The sequence below is a fragment of the Aegilops tauschii genome, chromosome 3 (assembly GCF_002575655.3).
Source record: "Aegilops tauschii subsp. strangulata cultivar AL8/78 chromosome 3, Aet v6.0, whole genome shotgun sequence".
Taxonomy (NCBI): Eukaryota; Viridiplantae; Streptophyta; class Magnoliopsida; order Poales; family Poaceae; genus Aegilops; species Aegilops tauschii.
Window position 1 is genome coordinate 190,269,725 of NC_053037.3, and position 18,531 is coordinate 190,288,255.

Here is an 18,531-nt window from a genome sequence, read left to right on the forward strand (position 1 = left end):
ATGTCGGCCCGGGTTCTCTGTCATATGGATGCTAGCGACACTATCATATACGTGAGCCAAAAGGTGCAAACGGTCCCGGGCCAGGTAAGGTGGCACCCGTGGGAATACCGTACATGAGGCCGCAAAGTGATATGAGGTGTTACATGCTAGGTCGGTGTGACTAAGGATCGGGGTCCTGACAGCTTTGGTATCAGAGCCTGATTGCCTATAGGACTACCAAGCCAAACTGGTCGAAGTCGTGTCTAGAAATGCTTTAGTTATATAAGGGAATTGATTGTGGAAGGGAATGTAAGGCTCTTTTTACTCATTTACCTTATGCCCTTCTGATCCGAGTCATACTATCTTTCCTACGGGGTTAAGAAACTAGGCTTTCTATTCTCTCTATCAGGATCACGTGTTACTAATCCATAGACTTATAGGATTGATGGATTCAAGTCTCAGTTCAGTTTCTACTACTTCCGTATGTTCGTAGCTGGCCTCAAAACCTTGATATTGTGATGTTGAGTGGTCATGCCACTATTTTGCACGATGTCTCAAATATTTTTGAGCATTTACAGCCGTTATGCTGTCTGAGTCATCCCAGGCTTCGAAATAGTCTAATGCATTTGCAACTCCCTTCTTTCCGTTCCTGATGTTTCTTTGGGCCAGTTTAACCACACTAATCGATGAGTTGAGGTACTCCGTTGCCTCGACATATATGTTGGAGCTATTATTATGACCCTATGTGTCTTAGAGGATCACCTAGTAATCTAGCCATGTTTTGTGTTCCCAGTGTGATGATTCTGGCCATCATTCTCGAAAGCATCCCATGATGCCATTTAGTTAGTAGCCATTCTATTCCTGGGTTTTTGAACCTGAGATTCACTCTACTTATCTCATGTTGATAGTGTTTGCTAGTTCCTTTAGGATATTAGTAACCTTTGCGATAGTCCTCGAGGTTTGTGGTATTTCCTTCTTCCAAATACCATGAACTACTTATGGAAGAAGTTCCTCATTGAACCGAACGATCACAACCAGAGTGCTCTTGATGAGTTCTCCATTCTGCATTGTGAATCTGCGAGTCCTCCTCTTCTGCATGGGTTATCCGGGAGAAATATGTTGAACTCGTTCGACATACTAATCTATGCATCTACAACTCGAAAAATCATATGTTCCTTGGGTTGTCCCTCTTTAGTTATATTCTAACCTCTGTCTATCAATTGATAGTCAAGAGTATGTGTGCGTTCATTCGTGTTCATCGATGCCTTTTACTCTTGAGCTCTGTCAAGCCATTCTATTCCAGAATGACTAGGAGAAGCAAACTCCAGTACCTCATCCATTTCTTGGATTGGGTCAAAGCAGTTGTATTCCGCAGATCAAATGCCAATCCAACTTCTGTTTTGTTCTACCTCAGAGTGTTACCCCCTTTATGTCGAGAATATCATAGGAATTGCACAACCTCTTGTGAATTTTTGACGTAGTGATACTTCTCGCGATCACTATTCATTCCCCGGTTCCCGTGTTATTGTAACCGGAGTGCCGACAAGTGAATTGTGATGTGTGAAATCAATATCCTAGCAACCCTGTTGCTTGGTAGTTAATGGACGAAAAATTTCATTCTTAGCGTGTTGGTTATTGAATCATCATCCTAAGATTGATCGTGCTACCTAGTCCATATTTCCTGGTGCACTCTTCGATCAATGGGTTAGGATTGTGTCAATCCTTGTTCTTTTGGTTATATCATCTTGCCCTGAAAAGCAAGATTGTTCTCGAGCCTAATAACATATCGGTGGTTCGTGATTTTTCGAATATCTTCTCGGAAGTATCACCAGGTTTTCCCCTGACCGATATGTTGAGCTCGTGATCAAGATGGTTTCTTGTAAACCACCCTTTCTCCAAGAATCTATGTTGGATACTCCTGAGCTAGTTGGTTGAGCTAAACAACAACTTGGAGAGTTGGAAGACGAAAGCTTGTCCCACTTAGTTCATTTTGAAGGGATATCCTTGTGTTTGTGTGTTAGTTGAAGAAAGATGATATCTTCATCGATTGATCTTCGTGATCAGTTGTTGGATCTATTGCTTTGCCCAAACTTTCATTCGAGTATGGGCTATCATCAGATCAAATCAGGACCAACGATTCTCATAATGTTGTCTTACTTGTGGTTGTTTCCTCGAGCACACACCATTACATCTTTTGGTTCTGACCAATGCTATCACCGTGCTCACATAATTATGAAATACCATCTATATGGAAACCTCGATGAATTGTTGTTGAGCCCGTCAGCAGCATTTTGTCCCCTCCATGATTCATGTTGAACATCAAGCTAGTGTTGGAAATTTACATAGGCATTATCTTCGTGCTAAACCATGAGGTATATGTTCGGATGAAAGAAGTGACTTCCTCTAATTCATGTGCATTTGATGCAAGTTGCCGCCGTGAATTCGAGAAACTCAATGTTGCTTCCTCTGGAGTCATCCCAAGTCAGTCATGCATATGTGCGAAGTATTATGTGGTATGGAGACTTGCAACCTTCATCCTATATGTATCCCTAGCACACCAAGCCACTGATTGACTTGTTCAAGGAAGAGAAGTCTATGCTTGGGATCTAATCCATGGACTTGCATAAAGACTTTGAAATCCTTGATGATGGATCCTAACCAGAACTCGGTAGTGCTTTCTTATAAGACTACTATGTGGTCTTGCTTGTCTGGGACAACGTGTTCACATGTGTGTAGCAGAACCAGCTCATGTTTTGGAGCTTACTACCATAGTCCATTTCTCGAGAATCTCACAACGTCATCTCGTCAATTTGTGTTGCGAACTCTATTTTTCAGACATGCTGAGTCTGGAATATCCTGACACCAACCAGATCTGAATCTCAAGCAGATATGATGGTTGGGACGTTCCCAAGAATTATAATGTTGGTCTCTTAAAACCAATAAGTGGATGTCATGGCTACACACTTATCCGAGAGATCTATTATTGTAGTATCTCGAGTCAGCAAAATTGGCCATTCTTCTATGAGGAGTTGGTATGACTTAGTCTATAAGTTATTCCTTATGGGTTCCTTATGCTCCCGAAGTCCGACCTTCACTTGATGTCCATGCGGATGCTATTAAGCATGGCAGTGATAGCTAGAACATCAAGGAGAACATTACAAGCGGAGTGTTAAATGTCTCTTGGTCGATCATCCAGATTTTTGTGTTCTTGGCATTGTTGAGGCAAAATCTAAGAAAGTGTTGTCTTCCTTTGCATTTGCATCGTCCATCACTATTCGTCATGGTAGTATGATGTGTTGACAGGATCCTCGGCACGGATGTTGGTAAGACCATGATGAATATGGAAATGCTCAAGTTCTTGAGAGCATGCTCAGACACTAGGTTATATCCTCGGTATCAATTGTAATGTGCCTTCCGTTTGCCGAGTTGCCTTATAACTCTAGTTTCCTTTCCAAACTGAGTATGCCATTCTTTCGTATTCCTTCAAACGATCAGTTGAGATTTGACTTAGGCTGGTATAGAGAGTTTCAATGATCTATGGATCAAAAGTAATTCTTTTTGCCACTTAAGGGAATAATTCTATAAGTTACCTTCCCTAAGGTGCCCCGTTATGGTATTAAGGGCAATTAACTCCTCGCTACTTCGAAAACTCCTTCGTGATCTTAACCAAGCGTGGAATTGCTTACTAAACTGAACCTTCATCATCTGTTATTTTTCCATCCCTCTGATGTGTGTTTTGAGTCTCAACTCAAGAGGTGTTCTTACGTCTCACTCCATGAGTTGATCTTGAGTTGCTCGATCTTCAAGAAGATCGATTCTTGTAGAGCTTCTTTTTGTCATCATCGTGTTGGATGAATATCTCGAAAGTAAAGACGCCAAGACCAATATGATGCAATGAATCAATATCTACGATGAGCGAAGTTGGATCGTGAAGATTGTGTTAGCTTTGTGTCCCCTCTTCCTCTTACCCTATGCTTGAATCTCGGGACGAGATTCTTGTTTAGTGGGGGTGAGTTGTCACAGCCCTAGAATTTTCTTGTAAGTATTGCATTAGTGAGCATCCATGCATCTTTTTAAATTCAAGGAATTTGAATTGAGGGAATTTTCAAAGCCTCAGAAACCTTTTAAAAATTATCAACATTAAAATCTTCTCAAATAAGTCCAAGAAAATGTTCCTGTTATTCTGTGAAAATACTGGCAACACGTAAAATTCAAACCAGTATTTTTGGAATCTCAGAAATATATATTTCGGGAATTTGAGTTAATCCAATAATTATTTGCATTGGACTTATATTTATTATGTATTAAATATTGGTCCAATACTTGTGAAAGTTTGTACGTGGCTCTGTACTAGTTCCCTAAGTCCACATATTGAATTTCAGAAGTTTATAAAGTGATTTGGTAGTTAAACCAAATCAAACAAACTGAATAAATAGGAAAGAAAAACAGGAGAGAGAAAGAGAGAGAGGGGGATTAACCTGGCCCAGCACCGTGCAGCCCATCCAGCCCACAGTGCCAGTCAACGCCTACCTCGCGCCAGAAGGACGCGAGGCGTGTGGCTGTGACGCGCCTGGCCACCTACTGCCTCTCTGCCTGTCTCCCCGTCGCCCTAAGGATGCCATGCAACCCCTTGATCCCCTCTCACTTTCCCCTCTCTCCCTGGACCTCCTCCCCTCCTCTATCTCTCGGCCCCAAGCGAGACCGAGAACCGCCGTCGCCGCTACTCACCGTAGCCGCAGCCACAGCCACCCACTCGCCCCCTCGACGCGTCCAAAAGTTTCGCTGCAATGCCCCACATCTCCAAGCTGACGCGCTCGAGCCCGTACGCGCTGCATCGGCGGCATCGGCTTCATCTTCTTCCTCGGGCTCCGACGAACGCCATCGCCGCTCTGCCATCTACAGGCCTTCGCCGAGCCCCTCAAGCCTCCTGTCCCAAGCGCTGTGAGCTCCTGCGTCCAACCCCCTCTTCCCGAGCTCAAATTACACCCCATAGCCGTCGCCCCCTTGCCGACCGAATCGCGCCGGTGCCTGGCCTCGTCGCCGACGTGGCTCCGGTGACCAATTGGTCTCGTGCGTGTGCCCATTGCGCTCGTAGCAACGCCTAGTGCCTCTCTAGCCTGCTACTTTGCTCGAACGCAAGCCGTAGCGCCAAACCCACAACCACCCGAGCTCCGGCCACCGCAAAGCTCATCGCCGACACCTCTACAGGCCACCCAGCTCCAGCCACCACCTCCATTTGATGCGGCTCACTACCAGGAGAACGTAGGAGCAAACAACGCATCGAATGGTGCTCTGTGGACGATTTCCGAAGCCCTCCGCCGTATCGGACCTCGCCGGCGGCTTAACGCCGGTGGGTTTGACCCCGCTGACTGGGCTTGACCCACTTTGACCTCGGCTGGACCCCGCTGAGTCAATGACATGTGGGGCCCGCCTCTGACTGAAATTAGTTTAGGGTTTTAGTTAGTGCTAATTACCACTGTCAGGGGTTAATTACCCCACTAACTAAATCCTTGTCACTGACACTGGGCTCCACTGCCTAGCTAATCTACGGTTTAAAACTAAACCTTTTTAATTAAAGCTACAACCACTGACATGTGGGTCCCGCAGGTCAGCTTTGACCTGGATGGGTCTGTTGTCCTGCTGACCTCACTCTGACGTACTGCTGATGCAGTAAAGCTTTTCTGGGATTTTAAATAAATCAGAAATGATTTATTTATTTCAGAAAATGTGCTAAACTTCTAAAAATCATAGAAATTCAACTGTAACTCCAAATGAAATAAGTTATATATGAATAATTAAAAGAAATATCCAATCTATTCATCTGTACCATTTTCATGCATGTTAGAACAACTTTTGGCTACTGTTTAGGACAAATCAAATGAATGGCATTTAAATAACCATATGTGGAGTTTGAATTTGACCCTTGGGTTCAAACCAACTACACTTAATTGTGTTGCTAGTTGGATTAGGCCAAATCACATCATATTGCCATGTCGCAATCATGCATCATAATTGTTGCATTGCATTGATTGTGTTCTTCTTTGTTTGCCGGTATTTGTCCCCTCTCAGTAGACGTGGTTCCGACGATGAGATCGATGACAACGATGAAGGACTATACTATCTTCAGAAGTGCCAGGCAAGTAGAAACCCCTTGTTCATTCCGATACAATACCACTCTCTCGCTCCTGCTCTCTTTTACTGCATTAGGACAACAACGATTCAACTGTTACATGTTGCGGTAGTTGAACCCCTTTCCTCTGCATGACCTGTCATTGGCATAGTAAATAGCTGAAACCCACTAGCATGAGTAGGAGTTGTTTGAGCCCTGATGTGCCTACTCATTCATGCTTGTTTGTCATGCCTGCTATAGCTTAGAGTTGTGTCAGGTCTGATTCATCGGGGATGAATTGAAAAGTTGTGAACATGTCCTACTGTTGAGAGCTAAGTGTGTGAAAACGATTTGGTAAAGGTAGCGGTGAGAGGCCATGTAGGAGTACATGGTGGGTTGTCTCATTGAAACCGTCCTCAGGAACTTAGTTCTGTGTTTGTGATCCATGAACAGCTACTACCACACATTGGGTTCCGGTAACTGGACCCCTCTCAGCTTATTAATCAACCTGATCTCTGTCCAGGAGTTGCAACTAGTTTCTGGTGTTTGTAGGTAGTTCTAGTAGTCTACCAAGTGGCACCCGGTACATGTGGTCTTGGGACAGACTAGGTGCAGTGGCACGGTGTACAAAGCGTCGCCCGTTTGGTGGGCTTGGGAACCCTACTCACATCGTTTGGGGCCGTGAGCGACACCTTGGCCGGATCTCCTTGCGGATGGAACCCGAATAGGCAATAAACCTGGACTAGAGACTTGCGTGGTTAGTCAGGTCATGGCCGACACCCTCGCCAGGCTTCCGCTTGAAGGTTGCCGAGATACATGACATGTACATAGCGGTAAGTGGTGAGAGCGTGTGTGAAGAAGTACACCTCTGCTGGGTTAACATCATCTATTCGAATAGCCGCGTCCGCGGTAAAGGATTTCTGGGTTGCCTGTATAGTTCATAGGCAAGTGAAAGTGGATACTCTAAAATGCGCAAGATAAGCGTGAGTGCTATGGATGGCCTTCTCGTAGGGACACGGGAGCGGATCCATAGTGGTGTATTGATATGGTTAATATGTGGACTCGTGTGTGCCACCTCAAAAGAGTTACTTGCAGTCGTAGTACAGGATAGCCACTGAGTCAAAGCTGGCTTGCTGCAGTTAAACTCCACCACCCCCTTTGTTGATACAGATGCATATGTAGCTATTTTTGATGTAAGTCTTGCTGGGTACATTTGTACTCAGGTTTGCTTAATTTATGTTTTGCAGAGAGACTTCAGTCTCACTAGTAGTTCCGCGTGGACTTCGATGTTTAGCTTTTTACCTCGGCTACGATCTTCTACCCTTGGGAAGGTCTTGTAGATAGTCAGGCTTCTCAGCCTTTTTCATTTGTAGTTGTCTCTACTCAGACAAGTTAAGCTTCCGCATGTGCTTATTGCTTGTATGACTTGAATGTAGGGTCATCAGACCCATGTTTTGTTGTGATGCCATGTTGTATTTGCACATATCGAGCATATTGTGTGTATGTTAATGAAATGCTTGGTATGTGTGGGATCTGACAACCTAGTTGTTTATTATTGGTAGCCTCTCTTACCGGGAAATGTCTCCTAGTGCTTCCAATGAGCCATGGAAGCTTGCTACTGCTCCGGAACACTTAGGCTGGCCGGCATGTGTCCTTCTTCATTCCCGTGTCTGTCCCTTCGGGGAAATGTCACGCGTTGTTCCTTTAAGTCCTTGTAGCTTGCTACGACTTGGGTTCATACGTTGATGACCGACACATTCGTTGCTGGGTCATGTATGCCTGTCCCTGTAAGTTAGTGCCACCTTGGGTTTACGACTAGTCATGTCGGCCCGGGTTCTCTGTCATATGGATGCTAGCGACACTATCATATACGTGAACCAAAAGGCGCAAACGGTCCCGGGCCAGGTAAGGTGGCACCCGTGGGAATACCGTGCGTGAGGCCGCAAAGTGATATGAGGTGTTACATGTTAGGTCAGTGTGACTAAGGATCGGGGTCCCTACATTCGTGTGCCAAATATATGTTGATGATATTATCTTTGGCTTTACTGACCAATATTACAGTGACGAATTTGTGTATATGATGAGTGAGGAATATCAAATGTGTATGATGGGAGAATTGAAATTCTTCTTAGGTCTTCAAATTCATCAACAGCGCAACGACATCTTCATATCTCAAGAGAAATACCTCAAGGATGCGTTGAGGAAATTTGGCATGCAAGATTGCAAAGGCGTCAAAATCCCTATGCCCACAAATTGCCATCTATGCACTGATGAAAATGGTATTGACTTCGATCAAAAGGTATACCGCTCCATGATTGGCTCATTATTGTATCTACGTGCATCTAGGCCAGATATTATGCTTAGTGTTTGCATGTGTGCCCGTTTTCAAGCTACACCGAAGGAATCACACCATAAGGCTGTGAAGCATATTCTTCGATATCTAGCTCACACTCCAACACTTGGATTATGGTATCCCAAGGGCTCGGCTTTTGATCTCATTGGATATTCTGACTCTGACTATGCTGGTGATTGTGTGGACCACAATTCAACATCAGGCACATGCCATTTCCGCGGACGATCCTTGGTATGTTGGTTCACGAAGAAGCAGAACTGCGTATCACTCTCTACTGCTGAAGCTGAGTACATTGCTACTGGTTCGTGCTGTGCTCAATTGCTATGGATGAAGCAAACCCTCAAGGACTACGACATCAATGTGAAGAATGTGCCACTCTTCTGTGACAATGAGAGTGCCATCAAGATTACTCATAACCCAGTTCAGCACTCGAAAACAAAGCACATCCAGATTCGTCATCATTTTCTTCGAGATCATGTGTTGAAGGGCGACATCTCTATTGAGCACGTGAAGACTGAAGAATAGCTAGCCGATATCTTCACAAAGCCCTTGGATGAGAAGAGATTTAGACAGTTGCGGTGTGAGCTAAATATCTTAGAATCTTCGAATGTTCTTTGAAAAGGACACACATCCTAACACTTATGCAAAATTGATGACTTAGATGTGCAACACACGAAGTAACATTTTTCTTCAATCAATGAAGACTAACCCTCAAAGTGTGAAGAAATTAATGAAGAATTTGATTCTCAGAGCCCTACGACAATTGTACGCGGCGTGTGAAATCATCATTCTTATACGGTGGGTCACGCCACCAAGAAAAGTTTAAAATCTTCAATTTGAGTTATTCTTCAGTTTTTGAAATTCCTCAGTTGTTCAAATTCTTCAACTTTGCAAAGTATTCACTCTTTCCGACTGTGTTCTTCATTGACTGTATATATATATATATATATATATATATATATATATATATATATATATATATATATATATATATATATATATATATATTTGAGTTTTCAGTCCACTACAACATTCCCTTATCGCTATTTCTTGAAGTTGATTCTTCTGCTAAGTGAATGTGATCGGACCCTTCCCCCTCTATGCTTAACTCAACGCAGTCTGTCCACAAATTCTTCATGTGCGTTCTATTTGAAATCCGTTCAAAATTTTCACCGTGCCCTTGTTTGCTGAAGAATTTGCGAACGAAATATTAAAATTCCATATCTCAATTTTTGGCTCTTGCCGCTCAAACCGTTCCGCATCCCACGATCTGACACGGTCTCCACTTCACAGTACATGGGTGACACATGTCGCTAGGATGAGAAGGGTCAGGGGCACGTTCATCCATTTTCCTCGGACGAACGATTTTTCACCTCGGCTATAAATACCCCTCACCCTCCTCAGACCTCATTTACCCTGCTCGACCTCACTCCCCTCGCTCGAGCTCTCTGACCTAGCGCCACCGCTACCTTCCATCGTCGCCGGTGAGGAAGAGCTTCACTGCCTCGACCTCGTCGCCGTCGTACTCGCGCCGGTCGCGAAAATCTTCACTCCGGCGCCGCCGTAGCTGTCTTCCGCCGCCAAGTTAGGGCGTGGAAGATTTGCACAGATGAACTTACCATCTTCAACTCCCAGTTTGTCGTGTTCTTCGTCAAGGGTAAATAAAATCTATTTTTACTGCCCTTGTTGATTTTGGTGATTTCCACAAAATCTTCAAAAGATGTTTATTCTTCAACTTTCACACCCTTAAACACCACACTTGCATCTGTTCTTAATGTGTTTTTCTAAGCAACGTTTTATCTTAAGATTCCTCAATTGTGTCAGGATCCCGATCCTAAGTCACACCGATCTAGCATGTAACACATCATATCACTTTGCGGCCTCACGCACGGTATTCCCACGGGTGCCACCTTACCTGGCCCGGGACCGTTTGCACCTCTTGGCTCACGTATATGATAGTGTCGCTAGCATCCATATGACACAGAACCTAGGCCAACATGACTAGTCGTAAACCCAAAGTGGCAGTAACTTACAGGCACAGGCATACATGACCCGTCAACGAACGTGTCGGTCATCAGCGAGTGAATCCAGGCTGTAGAAGTTGGGCTAACAAGACTCTGGAGAATCCGGGCTTTAGCAGGCTAACAGGACTCCGGTAGACACCACGTGACATTTCCCTGAAGGGACAGACACAGGAACGAAGAAGGACACATGCCGACCAACCTAAGTGTTCCAGAGCAGTAGCAAGCTACCATGGCTCAGTGGAAGCACTAGTAGACATTTCCTGGTAAGAGAGGCTACCAAGGATAAACAACTTGGTTGTCGGATCCCACACATACCAAGCATTTAAAATCATACACACAATATGCTCGATATGTGCAAATACAACATGGCATCACAACAAAACTCTACAACTCAAAGTATTTATTCATTAGGCTCCGAAGAGCCAGATATTACAAACATGGGTCTTATGACCCAGCATTCAAGTCATACAAGCAACAAGCACAAGCGAAAGCTTAACTTCTCTGAGTAAAGACAACTACAAAAGAAAAGGCTGAGAAGCCTGACTATCTAAATGACCCCGCCGAGGGCACAAGATCGTAGCTGCGGTAACAAGCTAAACGTCGGAGTCTACGCGAAACTACTAGTGAGGCTGAAGTCTCTCTGCAAAACATAAATTAAGCAAACGTGAGTACAAATGTACCCAGCAAGACTTACATCAGAACTATCTACATATGCATCAGTATCAACAAAGGGGGTGGTGGAGTTTAACTATAGCAAGCCAGCTTTGACTCGGTGGCTATCCTGAACTACGACTGCAAGTAACTCTTTTGGGGTGGCGCACACGAGTCCACATATTCACCAATCAATACACCACTATGGATTCGCTCCCGTCTCCCTACGAGAAGGCCATCCATAGCACTCACGCTTATCTTGCGCATTTTAGAGTATCCACTTTCACTTGTCTATGAACTGTACAGGCAACCCAGAAGTCCTTTACCGCGGACACGGCTATTCGAATAGATCATTTATAACCCTGCAGGGGTGTACTTCTTCACACACGTTCTTGTCATTTACCGCCATGTACATGTCATGTATCTCGACAACCTTCAAGTGGAAGCTTGGCGAGGGTGTCAGCCACGACCTGACTAACCACACAAGTCCCTAGTCCAGGTTTATCGCCTATTCAGGTTCCATCCAAAGGGAGTCCGGTCGAGGTTTCCACTTACGGCCCCGAACGATGTGTGCAGGGTTCCCCAGGCACCAAACGGGCGTCCCGGTGCACCGTGCCACGTGCCTACCGCATCACAGCCCAGCCCTCGGGTCAGCGCTGCGCATGGCCTCCAGCATACTACAAACACAAGAAACTACTTGCAACTCCCGGACAGAGGATAGGGGCGGTTAATAAGTCGAGAGGGTCCATTGGTTTCGGGCCCAACGCGTGGTAGTAGCTGTTCATGGATCACAAACACAGAACTCAGTTCCTAAAGACGGTTTCAATGAGACAACCCACGATGTACTCCTACATGGCCTCTCACCGCTACCTTTACCAAATCGTGTTCACACACTTAGCTCACACACAGTAGGACATGTTCACCACATTCTAATTCATCCCCGATGAATCGGACCTGACTCAACTCTAAGCAGTAGCAGGCATGACAACAAGCACGAATGAGTAGGCACTTCAAGGCTCAAACAACTCCTACTCATGCTAATGGTTTCATCTATTTACTGTGGCAATGACAGGTCATGCAGAGGAATGGGGTTCAACTATCGCAGCATTTAACAGTTGAATCGTTGTTGTCCTAATGCAGTAAAAGAGAGCAGGAGTGAGAGAGTGGGATTGTATCGGAATGAACAACGGGATTTTGCTTGCCTGGCATTTCTGAAGATAGTAATAGCTCTTCGTCGGTGTCATCAAACTCATCGTCGGAACACATCAAACTCCGAGCTGCGGTGGTCGCCGGAGTTCTCCGTTCGGGGCGGACGGCCAGAGGCCTGCCCGACCGGGCTGTGGCCCTTCTACATTTTCGTGGCGGTGGTGAGGAGTGGTGCGTCGCTAGGAAACGAGGAGCGAGGCTCTATATATAGCCGGAGCGAGGGGGTAATGTGTCGCCGCCGGAGCTCTCTGGAAGCCGGCGAACGGCGACGAAGCGCTCCAGTGCGAGGGGGCAAGCGTGCAGCGTCGCTGTGGGAGGCTGTCCACGCTCGTGGACGAGCACAGGACGCAGGGGGGAAGCGGACAAGTTCACGCGCGCATTGTGGCTTTTGGCCGCGACGTGCCCGCGCTTGTTGCGGTGTTTCCGGCGTCGGCGAGCGCCAGGGAGAGGTCAAGGGTGATGGGTCGGGGCTGGTGGCGAGGCGCGGCAGGCGTCGGCGAGCGCTGGATTGAGCACGCGTTGAACAGAGGAGATGGCGACACCCAGAGCGCGTCGAGTAGCTGCCAGGCACCGTGTCTTCATGCGGTCACCACGCTGGCATGGTCAAGACGATGCCCAAACGCTGACAAACCTTGTCTAAGCTCTAGTCCACGCAGTGTTTAGTCTAGGAAAGTTGAAAGCTCATACCCAGGCCGACCAAAATTGACTCAACCAAGCTGGCAAGTTTCTGACCAGAAACTTGGTCGCCAAGTTTGGCTAGCTTCTATATGGCCATTAGGGCTGATCTCCTGGGGTTTAGGTTTTCTTAGGAGGGTAGTTAAGCTCAAGAAAGATCAGGGCCGAAAGATCAAGGAAAAATGTACTTGTTGTACAAACTGGAATATTGGGCCAGAAGAGAAATGAGTTTCTATAGCAAAAATATTACAAAAAGTCATGCAATATTTTTGTTTGGGAAGGTGTGCCAAGGTCCAAAGAATATTCAGGATTTATCTCAGATTTTTGGGAGCAATAAAAATGAGGGTTGCTTTGGAGCACAAGTTTCTGAATAGAGTTTCAGAGAGGAAAATGAATATTTCTCTTTTATGAAAAATATTCATTTGATTATTCTGGGGATTTATCAGAGAAATAAAGTTGAATGAGGATTATATAGGTCACTTGGGTGAAAGCCAAGGGTATGCCCAAGTGACAAGTCCATATGAAATGATCCCACTTGGTTCCTTGGGCCAATGCACATGCCCGGAGCATATCTTTGAGTATTTGATTTACTCGCTCAGTCAGTCCATCTGTCTGGGGATGATACGCCATGCTGTACTTCCGAGCAGTTCCCAAGGCTTGATTTAGTCGAGACCAAAAGGCGGAGGTGAAGAGAGATCCCCTGTCTGAAGTGATAGTCTTGGGTACTCCATGCAGACTGATGATTCTTGACACATATAATTGTGCAAGTTGATTTGCACGGTAGGTGGTCCGGATGGGAATGAAATGTGCCACCTTTGTTAAGGTGTCCACGATGACCCATATGGCGTCGTTTCCTCGGTGAGACCTTGGTAATCCGATGATGAAATCCATGCAGATATCGTCCCATTTCCATTGGAATACTGGTAGAGGTTGGAGGAGCCCGACGGGTTTTTGGTGTTCTGCCTTTACCTTGTTGCATATATCGCAACAGGCCACAAAGTATGCGATGTCTTTCTTCATTCCATCCCACCAGAATACCTGACAAAGGTCCTCATACATTTTGGTACCGCCTGGGTAAATTGAATATGGCGCTTCATGTGCTTCTGCCAATATCTTCTTCTTCAGACCTTCGAGGTTGGGTATGGAAATCCTTCCTCGGAACCTTAGCGTACCTTATTGATCTCTAGAGAAATCCGGTGCATGCCCTTTGTGCATCTTCTGGACATATATTTTCAATAGTTTGTCATCTGCCTGAGGACTGCGGATTTCTTCTTCGAGAGTAGGGGTAACTTCCAATATGTTGGCAAGGCAGGCATCGGGGATCACCAAATTGAGCTGAGTGATTTCTTCATAAAGCTCAGGAGGCAATGAATCCATGAGAGCATTAAGGTTGGCTGGTTTGCGGCTGAGGGCATCAGCCACTACATTAGCTTTGCCCAGGTGATAATTTATTCCGAGGTCGTAGTCCTTAACCAACTCGAGCCATCTTCGCTGTCGAAGGTTCAAATCGGGCTGAGTGGATATATACTTGAGGCTCTTGTGGTCGGTAAATATCTGGCACTTCTTTCCAATCAGATAGTGTCTCCATATCTTCAAAGCGTGCACCACCACGGCCAATTCCAAATCATGAGTGGGATAGTTTCCTTCGTGTTGCCGCAATTGTCGGGATGCATACGCCACAACTTTGCCATCTTGCATGAGTACACATCCAAGCCCGTTTCCGGATGCGTCACAGTAGACATCAAAACTACGGTAGATGTCTGGAAGAGTCAGTACTGGTGCGGACGTCAGCCTGATTTTTAACTCATTGAAACTCCGTTCGCAGTCCTCAGTCCAATCAAACTTCTTATCCTTCTTTAAGAGCTTGGTCATTGGCTTGGCAATCTTGGAGGATCCCTCAATAAAACGGTGATATTATCCGGCTAGTCCAAGGAAACTCCGGATTTCTGAGACTGTTGTAGGTGCGGACCACTCAAGTACATCTTTCACCTTGCTTGGATCCACGGATATTCCTTCTGCCGAGAGTACATGCCCGAGAAATCCAACTTGTTGGAGCCAAAACTCACATTTGCTGAACTTGGCATAAAGCTGATGATCGCGAAGCCTTTGCAAAACTGCTCGGAGATGTTCCTTGTGTTCGTCTTTGATCTTGGAGTAAATGAGGATGTCGTTGATGAACACCACCACAAATTTGTCCAAGAAGTCCATAAACACCTTGTTCATCATATGCATGAAGAAGGCTGGGGCGTTGGTGAGGCTGAAGGACATAACGGTATACTCATAAAGACCGTACCGAGTGGCGAATGCGGTCTTAGGAATATCCTCCTTCTTTATCTTGAGCTGATGATATCCGGTCCTCAAATCAATTTTGGAGAATACTTTGGCCCCACTGAGTTGATCAAACAGATCATCAATCCTTGGCAGCAGATACTTGTTTTTGATGGTGACGTCATTCAGCTGTCGGTAGTCCACACACATTCGTAGACTGCCATCCTTTTTATCCACGGATACTTGTTTTTGATGGTGATGTCATTCAGCTGTCGGTAGTCCACACACATTCGTAGACTGCCATCCTTTTTATCCACGAATATCGCTGGTGATCCCCATGGTGACGAGCTAGGGCGGATGTATCCTTTCTGTAGCATCTCATCCAGCTGCTTATTTAATTCCACCAATTCTGAGGAAGGCACCCGATAGTATTTCTTGTGTATCGGTGTGGTTCCAGGCACCAAGTCAATTGCAAACTCCAGTTCTCTGTGGGGTGGCATGCCTAGTAATTCTTCAGGAAATACATCTGGATACTCACTGACCACTGGAATTAGCTCCACCTCTTCTGCCACGGTTGTGAGAATCATATCCTTCTTGGGTATACTCTTGCGGGCATAAAAACTCGTGATGCGACCTTCCGTGTTTTTCATGGTAACTTCTCTGGTCGCGCAGTTGATGCATGCTTGGTATTGGGTTAACCAATTCATGCCCAGAATAATATCTGATTTTCTAGACTCGATGATTATCAGAGATGTTGGAAACTTGACGCCCTTGATGTCAATTTCCAAATTGCGGCAGACCAGATTGCTTCTGAGCAGGGATCCCAGGGATTGTACCAGCATGTGTTTTCCCAAAATCGAGCAAGGAAATTTGTTTTGGGCAGCAAAACTCCGCGAAATAAAAGAGTGGGAAGCCCCAGAGTCAAATAAAATTACGGTGGGTATGTCGTTAACAAGGAACATACCAATGACGACATCTGGATCCTCTTGGGCTTCGCCTGCGGAGATATGATGGATTTGCCCTTGGATCATATCGGGGGCGGAATACGGCTCCATGTAGTTGACTTGCAGATGGAATGGAGCTGTTGATTTGTTGTTCTTGGTGCACTGCCTGTCGTAATGCCCTGTTTGTCCACAGCTGAAACAGGAGTTGTTGCACTGACAATCTTGAGTGGTAGTCTTGTTGACATTCTGCTGCCAGTTGGGTTTGTACTCAACCTGAGTCTGTTGCCAAGTATGAGCCTTCTGCACTGGCTGCATATCCTTTTTCGGCTCGAATTTGCGCTTGTGGTCATTAATAGCTGGCTTGTTGTCATGTAGGAGCTTGTGTTCCCTTTCTACGATGGGGGCCTTGTTCACCAGAGTTGGGAAGTCCGCAAAATCAAACATGCTGAAAGTGCACCTGAGATGCTGATTCAGTCCTCCTAGAAATATGTCGATCTTCCGTTCTTCTGTGGCCACATCGTGGAGAGAATAGCGGGCCAAATGGTTGAATTTATTCAGGTACTCGTTGACTGTCATGCTGCCTTGAGTGAGGGCGAGGAATTCGCGCTGCTTGATTTTCATAATCCCGGAGGGAATATGATACTTGCGGAAATGATCCTTGAATTTAGTCCAAGTAATTTCCTCGTCCGCGGGCCATATTGCCTTAGCATTATCCCACCATATAGCAGCAGCTCCTTCAAGATAATGTGTTGCGAAGGGAACCTTGTCTCCCTCTTTAGTGCGAGCAATCTCCAGTTTCCTCTCAATAGTTCGTAACCAATCATCGGCGTCCAATGGATCAATAACTTGGCTGAAGTTGGGAGGCTTGGTTCGCTAAAAATCTGATAGCTTGGAATGATGACCATTCTGGTTTCCATTCTGTCCAACCATAACTTGCACACTTTTCAGTATTTCCAGCAAATCGTTGCTCCTTCTTTCTTCAAACATTCACAGGATTTGCTCAGTGGACGGCGGATTTGGCGGTGGAGACGGAGGTGGCTGGTATGGCTCAGGGGAATGTCCTGCCTGTCTTGCGGAGCGACAGACAGGGACATCCTCACAAGCTTGACTACTGCTGCCTCCACGCGTCATCCTATTATTTATTTTTCCCAATACATAGCAACCATGATGAGAAAATTCCAAAATGGGAGGAAAGCCATCGACAAATCCCGGAAGAAAACAACGAATGAAAACCAAAGCAAATAAAAGGTTCCAACATAATTATACATAGGCTCAACATGAAAGTAAACATCATAACGGGTCTACTACCCTCATACATGAAACTAAGCCTCATGACACATGCGATTACACCCATACATCATACTCATGACAAAAGCGATACTCTAACGGTCTACTGCTCGAACTGCGCTGCTGCGGGCTCCTCTCCTGAGCCGGGCCCAGATCCTGAACTGATAGTAGAGACCTCCGGGTTATGAGAGATGCGACGGCGCTGCCTCGAGGGCTCTCCCTCAGGGGCAGGCGGGGGATGGGATCTAAGCATAGGAGCGGCAGGAGTAGCGACAAGGGAAGCCCACGCAGCAGGAGCACTGCGAGGGGTCACCGTCAGAGGGTTAATGGTACCCTACGAAGTCACTAGGGGAACAGAGGTGGAGGGAACTGGAGTAGTGTAGATGACAGTGGGAAGAGGGTTCCTGGTACGAGCAGCAGCGAGAGCTGTCCGGGCACGTGAGAGCTCCCGAGCTAACTCGTAGTTTAGGAGATAACTAGCAGTGATATAGCGAGAAAGGTGGCTAGTGGGACGATCGCACGCCGGATTAATCAAAGGAAAGAGGATACGCCCATTCTCGTGCAGAGATGGGTAGTAGAAGAAACCTGGGTGGGTGTGCATGCGAACCTCATTGTAGCGCAAGTCTACAAGAGCCTCGATAGCAGCAAACTGAACCGCCTGAGATGGCGTAGAAGCAAGACCACCCTTAGTAGACGAGTGTAAGCGCCAGAAGGGGAATTGTGGTGTAGAGTGACCTCAACATAATACTCATACAATGCACCGGCCAAATGCTCCCGATACACCAGATACTCTAGATCAGCACCCTCTGGATAGAGTCATCGCCACACATTCTGAAGTAGGTGCGGCAATGTGTACGGAGCTGGTTCAGGATGGTACAAGATCGGTACTGGAGCCATCTACACTCACAAACCGTACGGTTAGTAATAACAACAAATAAACATGAATGCAATGCAGCAACCAATTTCTATGACTACCGGCACTCAGACAAAGCTATCTACTGTTTCACTAACGCACTAACAATCTAGCGTGCCCTA

General features: G+C 46.0%; 1 protein-coding gene across 1 annotated transcript; it reads right to left on the reverse strand.

Annotated features, from left to right (window-relative positions):
• Positions 1-12,690: 12,690 nt before the first annotated feature.
• LOC141042837 (uncharacterized) lies at positions 12,691-18,108 on the reverse strand. The gene is made up of 4 exons (XM_073511732.1): positions 18,104-18,108; positions 16,313-17,059; positions 15,727-16,075; positions 12,691-12,882 (listed from the first exon to the last, which is right to left on the reverse strand). The coding sequence occupies exons 1-4, from the start codon at positions 18,106-18,108 to the stop codon at positions 12,691-12,693; spliced, it is 1,293 nt and encodes a 430-aa protein (XP_073367833.1).
• Between the last annotated feature and the right edge of the window lie 423 nt (positions 18,109-18,531).

Coding starts and splice junctions, on each gene's coding strand:
- LOC141042837 (XM_073511732.1), bottom strand. Junction 16,076..16,312: donor CAAGTCAACTACATGGAGCC/GTATTCCGCCCC, acceptor ATCCCTGCTCAG/AAGCAATCTGGTCTGCCGCA. Junction 12,883..15,726: donor TGGAGTTTGCAATTGACTTG/GTGCCTGGAACC, acceptor GGTGCCTGGCAG/CTACTCGACGCGCTCTGGGT.